General features: G+C 42.4%; 1 protein-coding gene across 1 annotated transcript in view; it reads right to left on the bottom strand.

Moving 5' to 3' along the window:
* MYO7B (myosin VIIB) overlaps positions 1–18904 on the bottom strand; it is a 1466289-nt gene that overhangs the window by 1235613 nt on the left and 211772 nt on the right. Inside the window, exons 6-8 of the mRNA XM_069617875.1 lie at positions 11501–11622; positions 10468–10610; positions 10196–10309 (exon numbers count right to left, since the gene is read on the bottom strand). Of these exons, the coding sequence (XP_069473976.1) occupies positions 10196–10309; positions 10468–10610; positions 11501–11622 (379 nt within the window). The remainder of the gene's footprint in view (positions 1–10195; positions 10310–10467; positions 10611–11500; positions 11623–18904) is intronic.

Here is an 18904-nt window from a genome sequence, read left to right on the forward strand (position 1 = left end):
AAATCATCTGCTGGTAAACCCAGAGAAGTGTGTCTTTCAGTTTTCTACTGTGTCATACCTAGGGTTTATCCTGTCCAAGGCTGGTGTTGAAATGGACCCCAGAAAGGTAGAGGCTATACTACAGTGGCCCGCACCAACCTCCGTTAAAGACGTACAAAGGTTCCTTGGACTGGCCAATTTCTACTGTAAATTTATACCTGGTTTCTCCGAAACAATGTTACCCATCACCAGGCTATTAAAGAAGACATCTGTTCCGTTTCAGTGGTCTGAAGAGGCCGACAGGGCTTTCTGGAAACTGAAGAAAACATTTTGTTCCGCTCCTGTGTTGCAACATCCTGATCAAGGACTTCCATTTATCGTAGGAGCCGATGCCTCTGCTGCAGCCTTAGGTGCATCCTTGTTACCGGAACATGACGGAAAAGAACATCCTGTGGCATATGTATCCAAAACCCTAACCTACAGCCAGACCAATGATTCCGTCATGGAAAAAGAGCTGCTTGCTATGAAAGGTGCGTGTGAAGAATGGCGTCACCTCCTGCAAGGAGCAGCCCATCCTTTTGTTATCAGAACCAACCATAAAAACCTTAAAGTGATCCAACAAATGGAGTGTATTAACTCACGCCAGGCAAGATGGGCCCATTTCTTCTCCCAGTTCGATTTCGCTTTAACCTACTTGCCCGGTTCCAAGAACGTGCTGGCCGACGCTCTCTCCAGGATTCCTATTCCAGATCTTTCTTCTGACCATCAACCAGACCTGGTCTTTCCTTGGAGAATGATAATAAGTTCTGTGGCCTCCTTTCTCGAAAATGTACGAGGGCTACCGATCTTTTGCAGATACCATCCAAAGGAAAGTCTAAGGATATCATCCTTAAACAAGACGGTCTGTATTTCATCAACAGACGCTTGTTTCTGGTTTCTGCCAGATCATAAATCTCGTCTTTGCGCTCTCAGATGGTGTCATGATGATCCAGTAGCAGGACACGGGGGTGTATTGAACACCACTGATCTCCTCCAAAGACAGTTTTGCTGGCCTTGTTTAAAGAAGAAGGAAGTTAAATAATTGTTTCAATAGGTGCACACCTAATTACCTGTCAGTACGTAAAATGATTACAAAGACATTTTTAAATATTCCGGGTGCTAGGGAGGAATACAAGCCCTGACACTGGAGCCTGTGCTAAACATGAACTAAGAAAAGTGTCTACATTTAAAGACACTCCAGTCCCCTGCACACCATTAAAGCTGAAATAAATCAGTCAATATACTGCTTAGATTTTCAAAAGTATATAATTAAGTTTAAATAATGAAACGTAACTAAGAGCATACATAGCTTTGATTTAACAGTTGAATGTAAACAAACAATAATAGGCTTCACATATGGCCATCATAAAATGCAAAAAGGAAAGGAACAATGTTCTTATGTTGAGATGCGATTTCAAGCTCTACGCGTTTCGGGGAAACACCCCTTCTTCAGGCGCAAAAAAATCTGCAAATACATATATACACACAATTATCAGTCACCTCCTCATGAAATAGACTCTCAATGTCTTTGAGCAGATCATTACAGGCGATATCTTTACACCTAACAAAAAAAGCTTGCTCTATTCTTCACATGATTATTTGAATTCTCATCATGATAGGTGTATCTTAATTTACAACTGGTGTGACTCCAAGAAATGAAACTAAAAGTGAAATGAATGAGTCCATGCAGAACCAAAGAGTCCACTGCTCAGTCAAATCTAAGGGTATACCTTGGAAAATCACAAATAACTGATTTAAATATTGTCTTCTAAATCAACTCAAACAGAGATAGAAAAAAAGCAAAGAGCCAGATGCTTACCCAACTCTCTGAAAGTCAACGTGCAATTCCAATGAACCGCAGTTGAACAACAAACAGGATTGTGGAACCAACAACGTAGATATAAATAAGATGTCTTGAGCCAATTTCATAGTGGATATTCTAGAAAAACCATTAAATCAGCAATTAGAGTAAGTGTTTACTCGAGTGAGCCTACACAAACACCAAGGTGTCACACTTAGGGCAGTATTTACCTCAAGGGCTTGTCATGAAGTGTATTTCTCAAGCGGCAAATCAGTATCAACCCACGTCTATTGATAACATTTTCCATTGAATCCAGCCCCTCTTAATGTTTCTGTGCACCCCTCCCTTCATTTCTACATTCCGTGTTATCCTCTGCCTCCCGTGAAAAAATTCTGTTATTTTGCCTTGCACGCAGGTGTTCCCGCTTGCTGGCTTTGTCTCTTTGCTGCCTCTCACATCCAGTTCCATTTCCTTTCGAGGTTTAGCAGTACTAGTTTGTGATCTTGATTTTGGCATTTTACCATAAGGTTTTCCTTGCCTTAGGGTGTTTTCCTCTATTAACCACTTTCCCAGGCATCCAAGCAATTTTAAAAGCTTTGCGTGTGTTTACAAGTCACAGGTAATGCCCCGCTTGAGAAAGTGTAAACACACACGTGGGAGTTTAAATACTTAAAAAACAAAACAGCAGAAGAACAAGTTACTTCTTTCCTTGTAACGTTCTTTCGATGGGATGTTCCTCCGACGTATTCCTTATCTTTGATAATTCGTCTCCAGCTTGCTGGCCTCGGACATTTTTTCTCTGTAGAGGGCGCTGCGCATCGACGTCCGCCGAGTCGATGTCCCTCGACAGCCACCGCATCAGCACCGACGTCACCATGCCCATAAATAGCCACGCGCGGCGTCTGTTGCTCAGTTCCGTTTTGTAGCATAAGTCATGCCTGAATTGGTTATTGACCTTGAAGGAGCGTAAGCTGCAACCACAAGGGAAGTATTACTGTGGGGATAGATGGGAGGGGCGATAAGGAATACGTCGGAGGAACATTCCATCGAAAGAACGTTACAAGGTAAGAAGTAACTTGTTCTTCAAAGGGATTGTGTCCTCCGACGTATTCCTTACCTTTGATAGACTCCCATATCAGTGGCATGTAATTGGAGGTGGGAGTAATAATGTCATGCATCCCTTTTAGGAATGAACCAAATGTAATACAGCTTTGCCAAATTTGGTCTCTTGACTAGTGGTGGAATCCAGGTTGTAAAAGTTTGTGAATGTATGTACGGGCGACCATGTGGCAGCCGCACATATGTGTCGGACCGGTACCCCTCTTTGGAGGGCTGAAGAGGCTGCGATACCCCTGGTTGAAGGAGCCCTAAGATTTTGGGGTGGCTCTTTCCCTGCCAGTTTGTAACATTCCAGAATGGCCAAAATAATCCACCTGGAAATGGTCTGTTTTGTTATGGGTAGTCCCAACTTGTGACCTGAGTATCCTACAAACAGTTGGTCTGCTTGCCTAATCCTAGCCAGTCTGCTGATGTAAAAGCTCAGAGCTCGCCTTGGGTCCAGCCTGTGTAGCCTTTCTTCCTAGGGTAGAACGAAGGTAAGGTAATTTTCTGAGTGATGTGAAATTCAGAAACCATCTTTGGGAGGAAATTAGGCTTCACCTGTAGGACAATCTTCTCCTTATGGAAAATTGTATGGGGGGGTTTACAAGAAAGAGCTTGTAATTTGCTCACCCTCCTAGCAGATGTTAGTGCTACCAATAGGACAGTTTTAAGAGTGAGAAATCTCAGTGAACAAGAGTGGAGTGGTTCGAATGGAGTACCCATTAGGAAATTTAAGACTAAATTTAAGTCCCATAAGGGAACTTGGAATGGTCTTGGAGGATAAACATTAGTTAATCCCTTGAGAAATTGTATTACTAGAGGTAGTTTGAAATATGATGGTTCCTCCGCAGTGCGCTTGAAGATTGAAAGTGCTGCGAGATTGCCTTTTACAGTGCCAACTTGAAGGCCTGAGTTTGCCAAGTAGAGTAGAAACGACAACACCGTTGGTGTACCACATGAAAAAGGGTCGATATTCTCTTCTCTACACCAGCTGCAAAATTTGTTCCAACGGCAGCGGTATAAAGACTTTGTTGCTGGCCTTCTGGCCGAAAGCAACACCTCCATGACGTCATCAGGGAGGTCCCAATCCTTGTACCTCACCCTTTCAGAAGCCAAGTGTGAAGGTTGAGGGTTCTGATGTCTGGATGGAGAACCTGACCTCCCTTCTGTGAGAGAAGATTCTCTTTGAGTGGAAGACGAATTGGAGGACAGATGGACATATCTAGAAGGTCCGGGTACCACGTTCTCCTGGCCCAGTCCGGGGCAATTAGGATCATGGTTTTCCAGAATCTTCTCAACCTCCTGATCATTTGAGGAATAACAGGGACTGGTGGAAACGCGTAAAGGAGTGGGAACTCCCAGTCCACTACGAACGCGTCCCCTAGAGCTCCTCTCGGGGGAAATTCCCTTGAACAGAACAGATCGCACTTCCTGTTGGTGCTGGTGGCGAACAGATCCACCTGAGGAGTTCCCCAAAGGGCAAAGATCTCTTGAAGGACTTCCTGAGCTAGCTCTCACTCGTGGGAGACTGTGCTCTGCCTGCTCAGAGCGTCCGCTGTCAAGTTCTTCTCTCCGGCTAGGTGGACTGCTGATAGAGAGATTCCTTCCTGAATTGCCCAAAACCAGAGCTGCATTGCCTCTCTGCACAGTGGCAGTGACCCTACGCCTCCTCTTTTGTTGAGGTAGTGCATGGCCACTGTGTTGTCAGTCATTATCAGGACATTTCTCCCCTGTACTGATGGCAGGAAAGCTTTCATGGCTAGTCTGACCACTCTCAGCTCTAATAGGTTGATGTGTAGTCTGGACTCGGATGGAGACCAACGACCGCTGATGGTCAAGTCGTTGGCATGGGTTCCCCACCTCGTGAGTAAGGCGTCTGTGACTACTGTTATCTCCGGCCAGGGTTGCCAAAACAGTTCTCCTTTCAAGATGTTCTCTGGATAGGCCCACCATTGAAGGTCGTGGGCTACCTTGTCCAGAATCCAGAGGAGATCTGTTATTCTCCCTGAGAATTGCGACCACTGAGTTCTCCGTGCCCACTGAAGAGATCTCATTCTCAGGCGAGCCTCTGGCACAAGGAAGATGCAGGATGCCATGAGGCCTAGCAACCTCAAAAAGTCGAAGGCTGGGAGACGTTGGGCATTTTGAAACTTGTTGACCATCTGCAGAATATCTTGAGCCCTCACCTCTGGTGGCGAGGCTTTTCCCAGGGAAGTGTCCAGGACCGCTCTAATGAACTGGAGTCTCTGTGATGGTATCATCTGTGACTTCTTTAAATTGAGGGAGAAGCCCAGTTTGTGAAGGAAGTGGCAGACATATTCTAGCTGGATCTGAGCTTTTTCCGAAGATACAGCTCTGATCACCCAATCGTCCAGGTAGGGGTAGACGTGGATCCCTTCCCTCCTTAGACTCGCAGCCACTACCGACATTAGCTTGGTGAAGACCCTCGGGCCGGAGGTCAGGCCAAATGGCAGAACTCGAAATTGATAATGAGAGCCGCCAATTGCGAACCTCAGGTATTTCCTGTGTTTGAGATGGATTGGCACATGGAAATAAGCATCCTGAAGGTCCAGAGATAACAGCCAGTCCTGGAGCTGGAGGACCTGAAGGATTTGAGAGAGAGTTACCATCTTGAACTTGTCCTTCCTGAGGAACTTGTTCAATTCTCGTAAGTCCAGGATGGGTCTCAGTCCTCCGTCCTTCTTTGGTATGAGAAAGTAGGGGGAGTACCAGCCCTTGTTCCTGTCCGCTACAGGTACCGGTTCTATGGCACCTTTCTCTAGCAGGTCTATAATTTCCTGCAAGAGGAGCGGATCTGGAATTTTTAGAGAGCTGTGCCCCAGTGGATGACTCTGAGGGATGTGTAGAAAGGGTAGGCAGTAACCCTGGACAACTGTCTCCAATGCCCAAGCATCTGACGTAATAGTCTGCCATTCCGTCAGATGGTGAGTTAACCTGCCCCCTACAGGTGTTTTGTGTGGAAAGACCTCAGAGTGGTTTGGGGGCAGCTGATGCAGATGCTGAGGGTAATGAGGCACCTGCTGCTGCTGCAGCTTTAGTACTTTTGACCCGACCACCTCAGGTGGATCTCCTTTGGCCTCTTTGAGCCGGTTGTCCTCTGCCTTTCCCGAATGCGGAATAATAGCGAAAGGACTTTCCTCTCCCAGAGGTTCCTGAGGGGCGAAAAGGAGTTTGGCGGATTGCAGCTCCTAAAGATTTTGCCACTGCTTTAGATGTTTGCAACTTTTCCAGACTGTCATCAGTCTTTTTACCGAATAAAGAAGAGCCATCAAAGGGCATATTCAAAAGTCTGGCCTGTACATCTGGAGCAAAGCCAGACTTTCGCAACCACGCAAGCCTGCGGATTGTCGTACTTGCCGGCATGGCCCTGCTGATACTGTCAGCGGAATCGATGCCAGTTTGAAGTGATTCGCACATGGCATCTTTGCCATCTTTAATGATGTTAAGGAAGGCTTCCCTTTCCTCTCCTCCCGGTATGCAGTCAGCCGCTGATGAAGCACACTCCCACAGTGTGTGACTGAACCTGGCGAGCGTACAGGTGGCGTTGATGGACTACAACGCCATACTACAAGCAGAAAAGACTTTTGTTGCCATAGAATCGTACCACCTTTTGTCATCTCTATCCTGTGGGACAGTAGGGTAAGCGGATCTTCTGCTTGATGAATTTGCCGCTTGAACCACCAGGCTCTCTGGAGTCGGGTGTTTTGATAAGTATTCAGGGTCAGCCGCAACTACCCTATACTTGGCTGACAATCTTTTATTGACTGCAGAGATAACCTCTGGAGTTTCCCAATTTGAAATCTTCCTTTGCAAGGCTGCATGGAAGGGGACCACAGGATCCTCCTGTGGACCTTTGTCTAATATGTCTGTCAGGTCATCCTGTTGAAAAACAGGTGAAGACGCAGACCAACCCATAAATTCAATAATCCTTGCCATCAGGGTTCTATAGGGTGTTTTCGGCATGTTCCCCTGGCTCTGGCTTGACAAATTCCACTTCTGGAGAAGTGTCCAGCCTACTTGCCTCATGTAATGATTCCTCTAGGTCTTTCAACCTTCTTTCCTCAGAGGTAAAATCCTCTGCAACAGGTAGTGTGGTCCTCTGCAACCTGAAGGTTTCCTGGTCAGAATCCTCCCCTTGTTCATAGATTGAAGATAATCCGGGGTACTCTGACCTCGGAAATGGTGTAAAACCCATTTCTAAGGCAGAAGGAGCCAAACTCGTCATTATTGGGCGAGAAAACGTCAATGTCGTCGATGCCGATGTGACAGGCTTTGAAGGCGCTGAGAAAGGCGTCGAGAAAACTGGAAGAGGTCTCGAAGAACTCGAGAGGATCGGGATCCTACTCGAGGATGTCGACGACGGTCTCGGCGTCGTGCCTCAGGCTCTTGGTATAAACGTTGGCTGTGAAGTAGCCGTGGTTTTCTCTTTTATCGGCGTCCATGTCGGTGTCGATGATGGCTTCGATTCGATCGACCGATGTGTCGAAGAACCCTTCGACAACGGCGTCGATGACGCCGATCCAAGCGTGGAAGGGATCTTCGATGACGGCGTCGAAGATGATGCCTTCTTACCCGATGGCCAGTGGCGCTCTCGGGTGGACTCTTTCGCCGGGTGCACCAACTCGCGGCGTTTCGATTTTTTGGGTTTTTCACCCAGGTTATCACCCTCAGCTGTCTTCGAGTGGGTCGAGGCCGCTTTCTCGAAGACGCTTAGCATTTTCTGCCTGAATTCCTCCAACTCAGCCTGAGAGCTGTGTTTTGTGGGGCAGGAGACCCTTTCTGGGGAAGCAGAAGATGACGAGGAAGGGGATCTTCGACGTCTCTTCATTGAGTGTCTAGATCTCGACGAATGGTGGGAGCTACTTCGAGACCTGGAATGGGAATGCTTTCGACGGCGAGGAGACAAATGCCTCGACTCGGCCGAAGAAACTTTCGAGGAGGTTTTGACTGACTTACCTCTCTCGAGCTTCCCCTTGCGCTCCTCTTTCAAGGCTTTCGCCGTCATGGACATGCAGTCCTCACACTCCGAACAATGGTGCTCGACTCCCAAACACCACAAGCAGATCCTGTGTGGATCCGTTATCGACATTTTCTTTCTGCAGTCTCAACATTTTTTGAAGCCGGACCGCGGAGTCGTCGGTTCCGATGAAGAAGCCATCGAGAACGAGTTGGTATTTCGAGTAAATATAAGAGGTTTTATTCTGACTGAACTGAGCAACGATATTCCGAGGCCCCACGAAGCACGGAAAAACGGAACTGAGCAACGGACGCCGCGCGTGGCTATTTATGGGCATGGTGACGTCAGCGCCGATGCGGTGGCTGTCAAGGGACATCGACTCGGTGGACGTCGACGCGCACCGCTCTCTACAGAGAAAACATTTCCGAGGCCAGCAAGCTGGAGACGAATTATCAAAGATAAAGAATACGTTGGAGGACACAATCCCTTCGAATAGTTTTTTTGCTCACTTACCTTCTTGCGCTGCTGTTCACTTATTTCTCCAGCCTCAGATAAAATTGCTGACAAGCTGTTAGTCCTACGCCACCTGCCGGTCCCCAGTTGACCACAGCAGACCAATCTGCTATGCGCTACGCAACGCGCTACGCACAGGATATATTAATATCATTTTTTGCAGCTCCGTGGCTCCACCTGGATCTTAACAGCCACTGAAAAAACATTGCAGCACATCGAGCAGCAGGTAACAACAGACCACTCTGCTACACACTCCATATATTCTGTTACAGAGCATGTGTATTGGCTATTAAAGCTTTTGTGAACAGAGACACCTGATGTTGGGCAGCATATCAAAAGAATTTTCAGGTGTTGCAGCAATTAAGGTTGGGCAATATTTGAAACCCTAATGACAGCTGTCTACTATACACCAATCAGTTGTTCAGGGATAACCATGTCTCAAACTTAGCCAAACACGCTGTACCCCTTACCCCATGCATAATAACTGTTTAGGATAATGTAACAGTAGTAGTCATGACTGCCAAAGCAATTGTTATTTTCCAGCAATGTGATGTATAGTTTACCATATTTTCTGCCTGCAATGTAATGCACAGTTTATCATATAATAATCACAGTTCCAACAACTGTAATCAGTTGCTTCGAGATAATCCCATCCCAACTCAATTTGTACAACAAACTTTATTGTAGCATTCCTATAATAGCTGGAAAAATCCCACAACCCAAATGTGTTTCTCATGCCAGTAATCACTAGTTCACTGACTAAGTCAAACTCACAATTATTCCCATAAGCACATAATCCACTAGAGACAAAATCCTCCTAAAAACGGCATCTCTAACCCACAAATCTCTCAACAATGCCACCCGATCTATTTGATCAACAGATTCCATAGACAAGCATCCTCGAGACCCCTCAGAACTGCATACAAAGACTGCCTCTCTGTCCCAAATTTCAAACTTGCCACCATAGGAGGTAACAGTTTTCTGGTAAAAGCAGCCAAACTGTGGAACCCCTTGCCTCCCAACCTTAGAGCAGACATGCCCTACCTGAAATTCCGATCCATGGTAGTTTCATGGCTGAAAACGAGGGACCACCAAGATAGCTAGGTGCCAAGGCTATCACTTAATGCTACCCGCACACTGTGTAACCTTGTGCGCCCACTCTGTACTCGTGTTTATATTGTATATATTGCTTGTTCTCCTCATTATGCTCTGTATATACTTCCATTGCTAACATGTACATTTTATATTTGTAAGTAAGTTTTGCATATTCTTGCAAATGCTGCGCCTTGATACCCCCGGGTATATCTGCGCATTATAAATAATAAAACAAACAAACAAACAATTGTCAAAGGTAATGTTACATTGCTAGTCATCTCTGCTAAAGCAATTGGTATTTTACTGCAATGAAATGCAGTCTTATCATTTAATGTTCCGATGGTCTACCGAATTCTTAAACAACCACAGTGTCTTGAAGCCATGAGACAAAATACAACATAACAAACAGGTCTACTCTACATGCCAGGAATGGCTTACCATTAAGAGCGGGCATATTCTAAATGTACACAGATGTCTTTCATTTTCAACAGGTTCACTCTACATGCTGAGACTTGCAATATAAGTGTGATCACCTGTACTCTAAATGCCCAGACATGTCTTACCATAGTGAACAGATGCAGGCAACATGCCCAGGCCTTTGTTATGCTGGTGACATTGTATGTTCAATATGCTCAGAGATGCATGATTGTTGTGTACAAGTGTACTCTGAAATACTAAAAGGGTCCTACCATAGTGAGGTAGTTGTACTCTGAAGGTGTTCCCAGGTTTAGCTTCTCCTTCTGTTCTTGAGACATCCCAAGGAGAAGACAGTAGAAAATATGATAATTTCTTTCTTCTGCAGCCTGGTGAGGGGGTAAACACAAGGGATATCAAGCCAGACACTGAGGTTTACCATCCAACACTGTTCTTATTTGTGCATGCAGTCAGAGGATTATGTGTCTCACTTGTATGTTCGCACAACATGGCAGGGATGATTGATAAGTATATGATTATAGCTCACCTGCCGACAAACACGGGATTTCTCCAAAAGAAACTGTTCAATTCGTGCTCCCTCTATCACTTGGTTATGGTTGAAATGGATCTCGATATACTTCCCAAAACGACTGGAGTTGTCATTGCGGATGGTCTTGGCATTTCCAAAAGCTGGAAGATAAAAGGAAAAAAAGTTACAATTATATGGAGGGATGGAAATGGCAAGAGCGGCCATTGAGAGGTACTTCTGCCACACACAAGGAAGGATCCAAAAAATTATAATTACCACCCACTTGTATACAATTACAAAATAACAAGATGAGTGCACACATTATTAGGCTATTTCCTTTGTCTATAACAAAGGTAAGAACAAAATTCCTCAAATGTGCAGCTTGGTTTAGTCTGAGTCTGCTCCCCAGGTTTTAGTAGTTTTACACTTCTAGGAAGAGTCATCAAATCCACTGCTTGCTTTGAATTTCTTTTATGGAAGACCATGATCTTGCATGTGAGGGGATTACATTGTTACACCTGACTACATCTAGACTGAAACTGCAACTAACATTCTCTGATAAGACAGTTACTATCCCTCAGGAGCACATGTTTGGGCCTGCATACCCCCAAGACAGAGCTTTTCGTGGAGTCTATGGTAGGTGTATATCATGGAAGGCTGTTTTCTTCTAAACTAGCTCAAGTGCACAACATCATTCCAATTATTTAGCTGGAACCACACTCTAAAACTGTATTTATTTTGCTTGCAGCATACCTGCCGAATAATCCAGAGAACATGAACTAAATCGTTTTATGGAGCTCTGCTGCGGTATATGGGGCTCTGGTGCCGTGTATCGGACTCTAGCCAATCATATGGGTCACTGGGCCAATGTGTGAATCTTTGGGCCAGTGTTTGCAGATCCTCTACCTGCGTAGATGTCTTGAGGTAGTGTGTGCAGATCACCAGACCTGAATGGTGCTCACAAGTCTATATTTAATGTATGTGTGTCTATGTGTGTTACTTGAGGTTTTGTGTACAGCAGTGTTGTGTGTGTGTACACTCTTGTTCTTACCTTCCAGTATAGGGTTAGCCTCCAGGATCTGCTGTTCAATCCAGGAATGCTTCCCACTGATTGATGCCAAGAACTGTAATATTAATTTGGTGCTTTCTGTCTTCCCAGCGCCAGACTCCCCGCTAAAAAAAGAAAAGACAAATTGATATTATTAACTGCTGGCTGCAGCATTAAAAGATGTGATAAGAAATCCATCTATGGGATAATTCAGTGATGTGATTTAAGAAAGTCTATTCCTCTATCTGCTTGGGATGTTCTTGTATTCATGTATTGATTGTTTTTATATGCCTCCCATTTACTTGTGCATGAACTCCATTACATTTCTCCTCCAATTCTCTCAGAAAATGACATGTTAGAAACAGGGCCTCCCCAGTCTGATATGCATGTCTCTTCTCATATTCCCATGTATAAATCCACATTTGAGGATAACTTTACCAGATTTGAACATAAGAGTGGGGAGGCCTCTTGGAGAAAAGGGGACAATGGACTAGGATTACAAACAAAAGCTCCTAACCCACTAGCACAAGGGACATAGATGTACTCCTATTCCACATATCCCTTTCTCCTTAGATTACAAAACAACTACAGCGAACATGATAGGAGCAAGGATGCATTCAATTGAATAAAGGAAGTTTTCAGTCTAATTAGGGTTCCAACATAGGACTAGAATAGTTTTAGCAACATCACTTGGCATTGTGACCCTGCATTTGCTCTGTAAATAACATGGAGCAGAAAATGCCTCTGAAATACCAGAGCGGCTGCACTGGCCCTGATGGCGTACATAAATGGCATTCAGTTAGCAGATCCTGTCAACGTAATAGCATTGGAGAATGCAGAAAAGAATCCACTGGGTGACAAAAGGTTTATAGGCTTATTTCATTGATGCAGGGCACAGAGTTTTTTTGAGATTGAACTTGGGTACAATCCAAATAAATCGATTATGCATTTCATCTGAATGAGTTGGATATAAGAACTGGAAGGAAAACATCCTGATTGTTGTTGAAGTCAGTCAAGGCACAATGAAGTAAACGTGGGTGGATACAATTCACAACCTTGTCTTTATGTAAGGCAGTTTAGGGTTCCTTAGAAGAGAGGCTGGAGCTCAATCAAATGTCAGGCTGATATGATAGCCACCAGATGGACTCTCTTCCATTCAACCAACTTGAGATCAGCAGGAGCAATAGGTTTGAAGTGCTTCAAACTGAGTGGAGATGATCGGACTCTAGCACTCAAGGTGCAACCTTATGTATTCTGGACATATCCTGTCCTTCTTCACATTCTTTTTTACTACAGCCAGCTTTCTATCATAGGGTACCTTTGATATGATACTATCCAAAATATGACTTTATTTGTAATTTAAATCTTCATACTTAAATTAAATGTGTGTATTACCAACTGCCAATAATTGTGCTCCTGGCAGTGAAATTTATACTTTTCTAAGTGGATATTGAAGGTTTAAAAATATGACATCCTTCGCTTGTTCAATGTATTTTTTAGAGGAAAACAACGGGCTTGCCCCATTCCCCTTAGAAAGGGGATAATAATAAACTTGGATATTCTCTTTTATTAACAAGCTTCTATTGTTTTCAAACTCCACCTCTAAGACCTGAACCCATATTCTAGTACATCTAGAGGTATGTTCATTATTTTTCCATATTATTTCTACATATGTTGTGATCAACGTCACCTTCTCTGTGCATTCTTTTATATTAGGGGCGTAGGGTGCTTTCTGAAGTTGCAAGACTAATAATCTAGATATGTTCATTATAGAGGGTACAAATAATTCTTCTGCTGATGAAAGTTTAAGTATTTTCCAGACGCATATTTATATTGTTAGTTCAAATGGTCTCTCTAACATTTCCACTATTATCTTTCGGATTGAGCCTCAATATATGTCCAATATGGTACAGTTTGACAGCATATGTACATCTTGGGTAATTTCTGTCTCATTCATATATCTCTCCCATATTCACAGGTGTGTAAAATGATCTGTGTGGATTGGCTTATTGATTATATTGCAATGCACCAATCTCTCTACTTTGTGAACATTCCTAAATATCCCACGTTATTCCACTTCCAACATCTCTTCCCCTATGTCTCCTTCTGATTCCTATCTATATTGCCTATCTTCTATAGCTGACCCTTGACTCTATCTTTGATAGAATTGCGATAGAAAGTGATTTTCATATTTCCCAAGATAATTCATTAAAAAAACAATATAATGTTCTTCCATCTACATTAGTTCATTCTTGCGCACTGGAAGCAAACAATTTAAAGATATGAGTGATGGTGGTGACTGGTACAGCGCACCAGCTCAATCATATAATATATTTTAATTCATACTAAATTAATTGTTCAAATGGTAGGAGTATAATATTTCTACATAGTTATCTTGATATTTTATTCCTTTGGCTATCTGGAAATTCCGCTAATTATTAGACAAGGGGCAGAATTATTGAAAATAGAGTTATATTTGCTCATATTCGATGTCTTTAATTGTCTTGTTAGACTAAAAGGCCTGACAGCATACATTTAGTAATTTTAACTTAAGTTTCTTAAAATCATGCACACTGCCTTATTTTTACATACAAATGTTTGTATATGTCTCTCTAATCAGAATTTAAATGAATCTCGCATTGACAATCTTGCAAGTAGATGATATATTTTAATTTGAGTAAGTATTAGAGTAAACAAAACAATAAAAACTGGGAGAAAAGAAACCTGCCCTTCATCTTAGATCTTTTTATTTGTATTTAGGGAGATACTAGTGGTCTTGCATTTCTGCATAAATCGTATCACAGTACCTTGTACATTCCGAGATAAATGACTAAGGAAGCTTAAACAAGTAGATGAGAGCAAAACAAATATCTATGAGTCTATTGTCATTTTAATGAATCCTTGAAAACGTGAAACTCTTTAATTCCTTATCTATTTCGACATGTTTATTATCAGTAATTGTTGATGTTCAGGTCTAAATCAGTTGTTGATATCTCAACTCTGAGATAGTTAATTATTTGATTTTGATATTGTAGTGTTTCCACCTTATAATAACATATATTCGCTGTCCTGGGGAATTAAAATGAAGGGAATAGCCTTTTAAACAGCCTACATGTTGCAGCATTTTCAATGCCATCAGATAGTACTTGTCTGTGTTTTTTGTGTAGATAATTATGTCATCAGCATACTGTTCAATAATCAGAAGTCATGCATTAATGTTTTCATTAGGGAAGTCTTCCATACCTTTGAAGGAATTTACCAATTGTTCTATATGTATTTCATATCATATTTGGCTTAGGGTGCATTCCTGTCTTGTCACCTATTGTACTGCAAATTTCTCAGACAATTTTCCATTTGTTATTAGAGTAACCTAGGTGGAATTGTATAGCACTTCTATCCATTTTACAATTTTTGTGAAAAGTCAATTCTTTCCAAAACTGCAAAAAGATACCACTACCTGACTTGGAAAACACTTTTTCAGTGCTCAGAGTAATGACCGATAGCTGAATGTTATAGTCTTTGGTTATGTCTATGGTACTCAGCAGATCCTGCATATGATCGTGAATGTTTCTTGGTCTACCACTGTTTTTATACATCTTGCTAACTGGTTTTTCAAAATACTGTCATATTGCTTAAAATCATTATTAAATGAAATTGGATGACACACACCAAAGTTATTAAGATGTTTTCAATGTTTATGAGCAAAACACATTTCTGCTTTATTCCAGGACAGTGTTGTATCTACCACAACTTGGGAAGCCTGGACCAGTTGGAGGAAATGGGATGCAGTTATCTCTTGTTTGCTTAAACAGCATATTGGGGAAATCACACACACAGTTGCCTTTTCATTTTCAGGTTGGAGACATTTAATACCTTCTCCAGCTACATTATCTTCACTATGGTTTCTTTATAATCTTCTGGAAGCGTTCAAATTGTATTTATTGCTAATTAAGTTTTTTGTTCAATGACAGATGGCCGAGATCCCTCCTTCTCTTACATATAGTGTTGCTTATAGTATTTTGTAAACGTTCTAGATAATCATTCATGTTCAGTGACAATCTTCCCTTGTTGTGCATCATATCTTTTCTGAATTTATTACAACAATTCTTTAATGACACTGGAATGCAAGGAACTTCTCAGTTTTATCAAAATATTCATATTATTTAAAGTCTATATTTAGAGGGTTATTTATCGGTTTAGCATAATAGATTTCTCAGAGTCTTCATTTGGAATTCCCTATGGCAGTCTCTATTATCGGGGTGATAGCTTCTTTTTCAATTTCCCCTGGATTTCTACGGTTTCCTGATATTGTGTAGTTTGTACATAGCATGAATATGAGATTATTGTGACTCTGACACATGTTTTCCAGGCGTCCAGGGTTAATAGGTGTGTTGAGAGTCTACATTTACTTTAAAGATTTCCTTAACTTCTATATTCAAGATTATCAAACATTATTTTCACTACGAGAGTTCGCTCTAGAGTCCATTGACTTTCGCTTCTTTTTGATATTCAGATATAGACATATTTAAGAATGATACTTCAGAAAGAAAGATCTCATCTTCGTTGTTTGATATAGTTTCCAAATATACACCAACAAGAAAGAAATCCATTTGTGAATTTCTCATATAACTGTTAGAGATAAAAGTGTATTACTTTACTGTTTATATTGTCTATGCTGCATATCAAGTAGGTCCATGTCTGCTATTAGTTCTCAATGTGTTTTCAGACTTTAGGAAGTATCCTAGGTTAACCTTTTTTGCTGATTCCTCCATAACTGCATTTAAGGCTTAACAAGTATCTCAATTGTTTGTTTGTTTGCTTGTTTGTTTATTAATTTTTATTGCGCACCATACCCGAAGGTATCAGGGCACGGAAGTTACAAGAAGATTTGCAGCTTAAATTACAAGGGCAGCGATACACAGCATCAGTACAGAAAAATGAAGTCATACAGTTATAGCATATGTCATAAAAGAATACACTTACATAACATAGAAGAGGATGCAAGCAGTCAAGGGTTACTATGATACAAGCAGAGATCAGGCCTTACTGGTCATGGGCTTTGAACCAGTTGATGAGTTTCTGTCTGAAATGCGTATACGGTTGATCAGTTCGTAGAGGTGGTGGCAGGGAGTTCCAGAGCTGAGCAGCTTTTACGGGAAAGCTGCAACCCCAACCTTGGCTAGCTCAGCTCTTGGGACAACGAGGCAATTCGAGTTAACTGTTCTTGTGGGCCTAGTGGAGGATTTTCTGCACAATCTCTCACTGAGGTAGAGGGGGGCAGCATTGTTTAGGCATTTTAAGTGAGCGAGGCAGTTTTGATCTGGATTTTGTCGCTTGTGGAAAGCCAATTAATTTGTCTTCTGATCTCAGAAATGTGCTCTCTCCTTGTAATGCCCATGGCAGCAGTGAGGGCATTATTTTGCAGAATTTGAATTCTCTTGGTGATGTATTTATTGGAGCCAATGTAAAGAGAGTTAAAGTAGTCCAATTTAGACAGGATGAGGGCTCTGGCAAGGATGATGCGGTTGTCTTTAGATATGAATGCTTTACCAGCTCTGATAAGTTTGCATGTATATGCAGTAATGGAAGCCATGGAATTTACTTGTTTGGTGAATGATAGGGTGGAATCAAGGTAAAAACCTAGGGTTTTGATAGGATTGTATTCCTGGCCTACTTTTTTGAGTTTGAGGTGGTACCCAGAATGATAAGTTCAGTTTTGTCATCATTCAGGCATAGACCATGTACTGCCATCCATGCCTGGATGGTGAGGTAGACCCTGTTCACCAAGGCCAAATCCTTTTCGTAATCCCTGGAAAGTGGTAGGAGAATCTGAGTATCATCTGCATAGTTCATGTAGGTAATACCAAGATGGTCCAGATCGTCGAAAAGGGGCTTGGTGAATATGTTGTACAGGGTGGGTGACACACAGGATCCCCGGGGCACTCCACAAGTAATGGGGGTAGGGTTAGCAACGGCTGAAGGTGAGAAGACTCTCATGGTCCTGTTGCTAAGAAATGATTTGATCCAGATTATGGTTTCCTTACAGAAATGCGCAGCTGAGTTCAGGTGACTGCATAAAACCTTGTGATCCACCAGGTCAAATGCAGCTGAGAGATCTAGAAGGAGGAGTATGGCTGATTTCCCTTTATCTCTAAGTTCATCAACTTGAGCCTTGCGGTCGATTAGAGCAGTTTCTGTTCCGTGTTGTGGACGGAAACCTGATTGGTGAACCCCTAATAGATGGTTGTGTTCAGGTATTTCTGGATTTGTAAGTATGGGGCCTTATCTATTATTTTAAGAAGAGAGGGCACTGTAGTAATGGGTCGGTAGATGGTTGGGATGGATGGGTCTAGTGTCTGTTTTTTCAAAAGAGGGAGTACCCAGGATTCTTTGAGGTTGCTTGGAATGGAGCCAGAAGAGAAGGAGGCGTTTATAAGCTTCTATATGAAAGGTGCCAGGTCCCTTGCTGCATCCTTGATGAGTTGGGCAGGGCACTGGTTGCCCTGACAGTTTGAGGGTTTAATTGACAGTAAAGCTTTTTCAGTATCAAGAATTGAGTCTTTGGAGAAGCTGAAGCGGGTTAAGGGTCAAACCTATTGCTCCTGCTGATCTCAATGATGTTGGGGAGTGTACAGGAGGGGTCACTGTACGAAGAGAGGCTTTTTTTAATGATTTTGTCTTGAAGGGTAGTAACTTTGTTGGCAAGAGCAGACTGAATATTGGTACACCACATTTGATCTTTTGTGCAAGTATCTTGAATTGTGATAGGTGTTTCTAGATCTTTAAGAATGACAAATAGTTCCTTCATACAAGATTTGGCTTGTGAGATACAGTTGTTGTATGATTCACGTTTCGCCAGATATATTTCTTTTTTGTGAATGGATGATATATTGTTAAGGATGGTTCTCTTTTCCAAGGAGGGGAGAAGTCTCCATGTAGTTTCACATCTTCTTTTCTCCAGGCGTAGGATTTTCAGGTGTGGGGTAAACCAGAAGTTAAGGTGGGCTTTAGGTTTGATCTGTCTCATTTTAAAGGGGGGGCAATAGAGTCAAGTGAGGGTGTTATAATTTTATTGTATTCCGCGACTAGCATATTGGGATCCATGCTGTCCGGTAAAGAGTTAAGGGCAATAAAGTACCCCTCAATTGTTACAAGTTCTTTTGCTAGTTGTTGTTCTGCTTCGATATCATCTGGATTAAGTACAGAACAGCCTGAAATGATGTTTCTTTGTCTATATCTATGATGGTCTACCTTCCTCTTTTGTCTAATGTTGCTTTTTTGACATTAATTCTGTGTTTACTGTTATCATGAATGCTACACCAATAATGTTGGACTCAAATTCTGTTACATCCACCGATTCATTTCTTTTAGGGCGTATCGGACGAGGCTCTGATCCTATCGTCTGTG

The sequence above is a fragment of the Ambystoma mexicanum genome, chromosome 10, assembly GCF_040938575.1.
Source record: "Ambystoma mexicanum isolate Mex_15411 chromosome 10, UKY_AmexF1_1, whole genome shotgun sequence".
In the NCBI taxonomy this organism is placed as follows: domain Eukaryota; kingdom Metazoa; phylum Chordata; class Amphibia; order Caudata; family Ambystomatidae; genus Ambystoma; species Ambystoma mexicanum.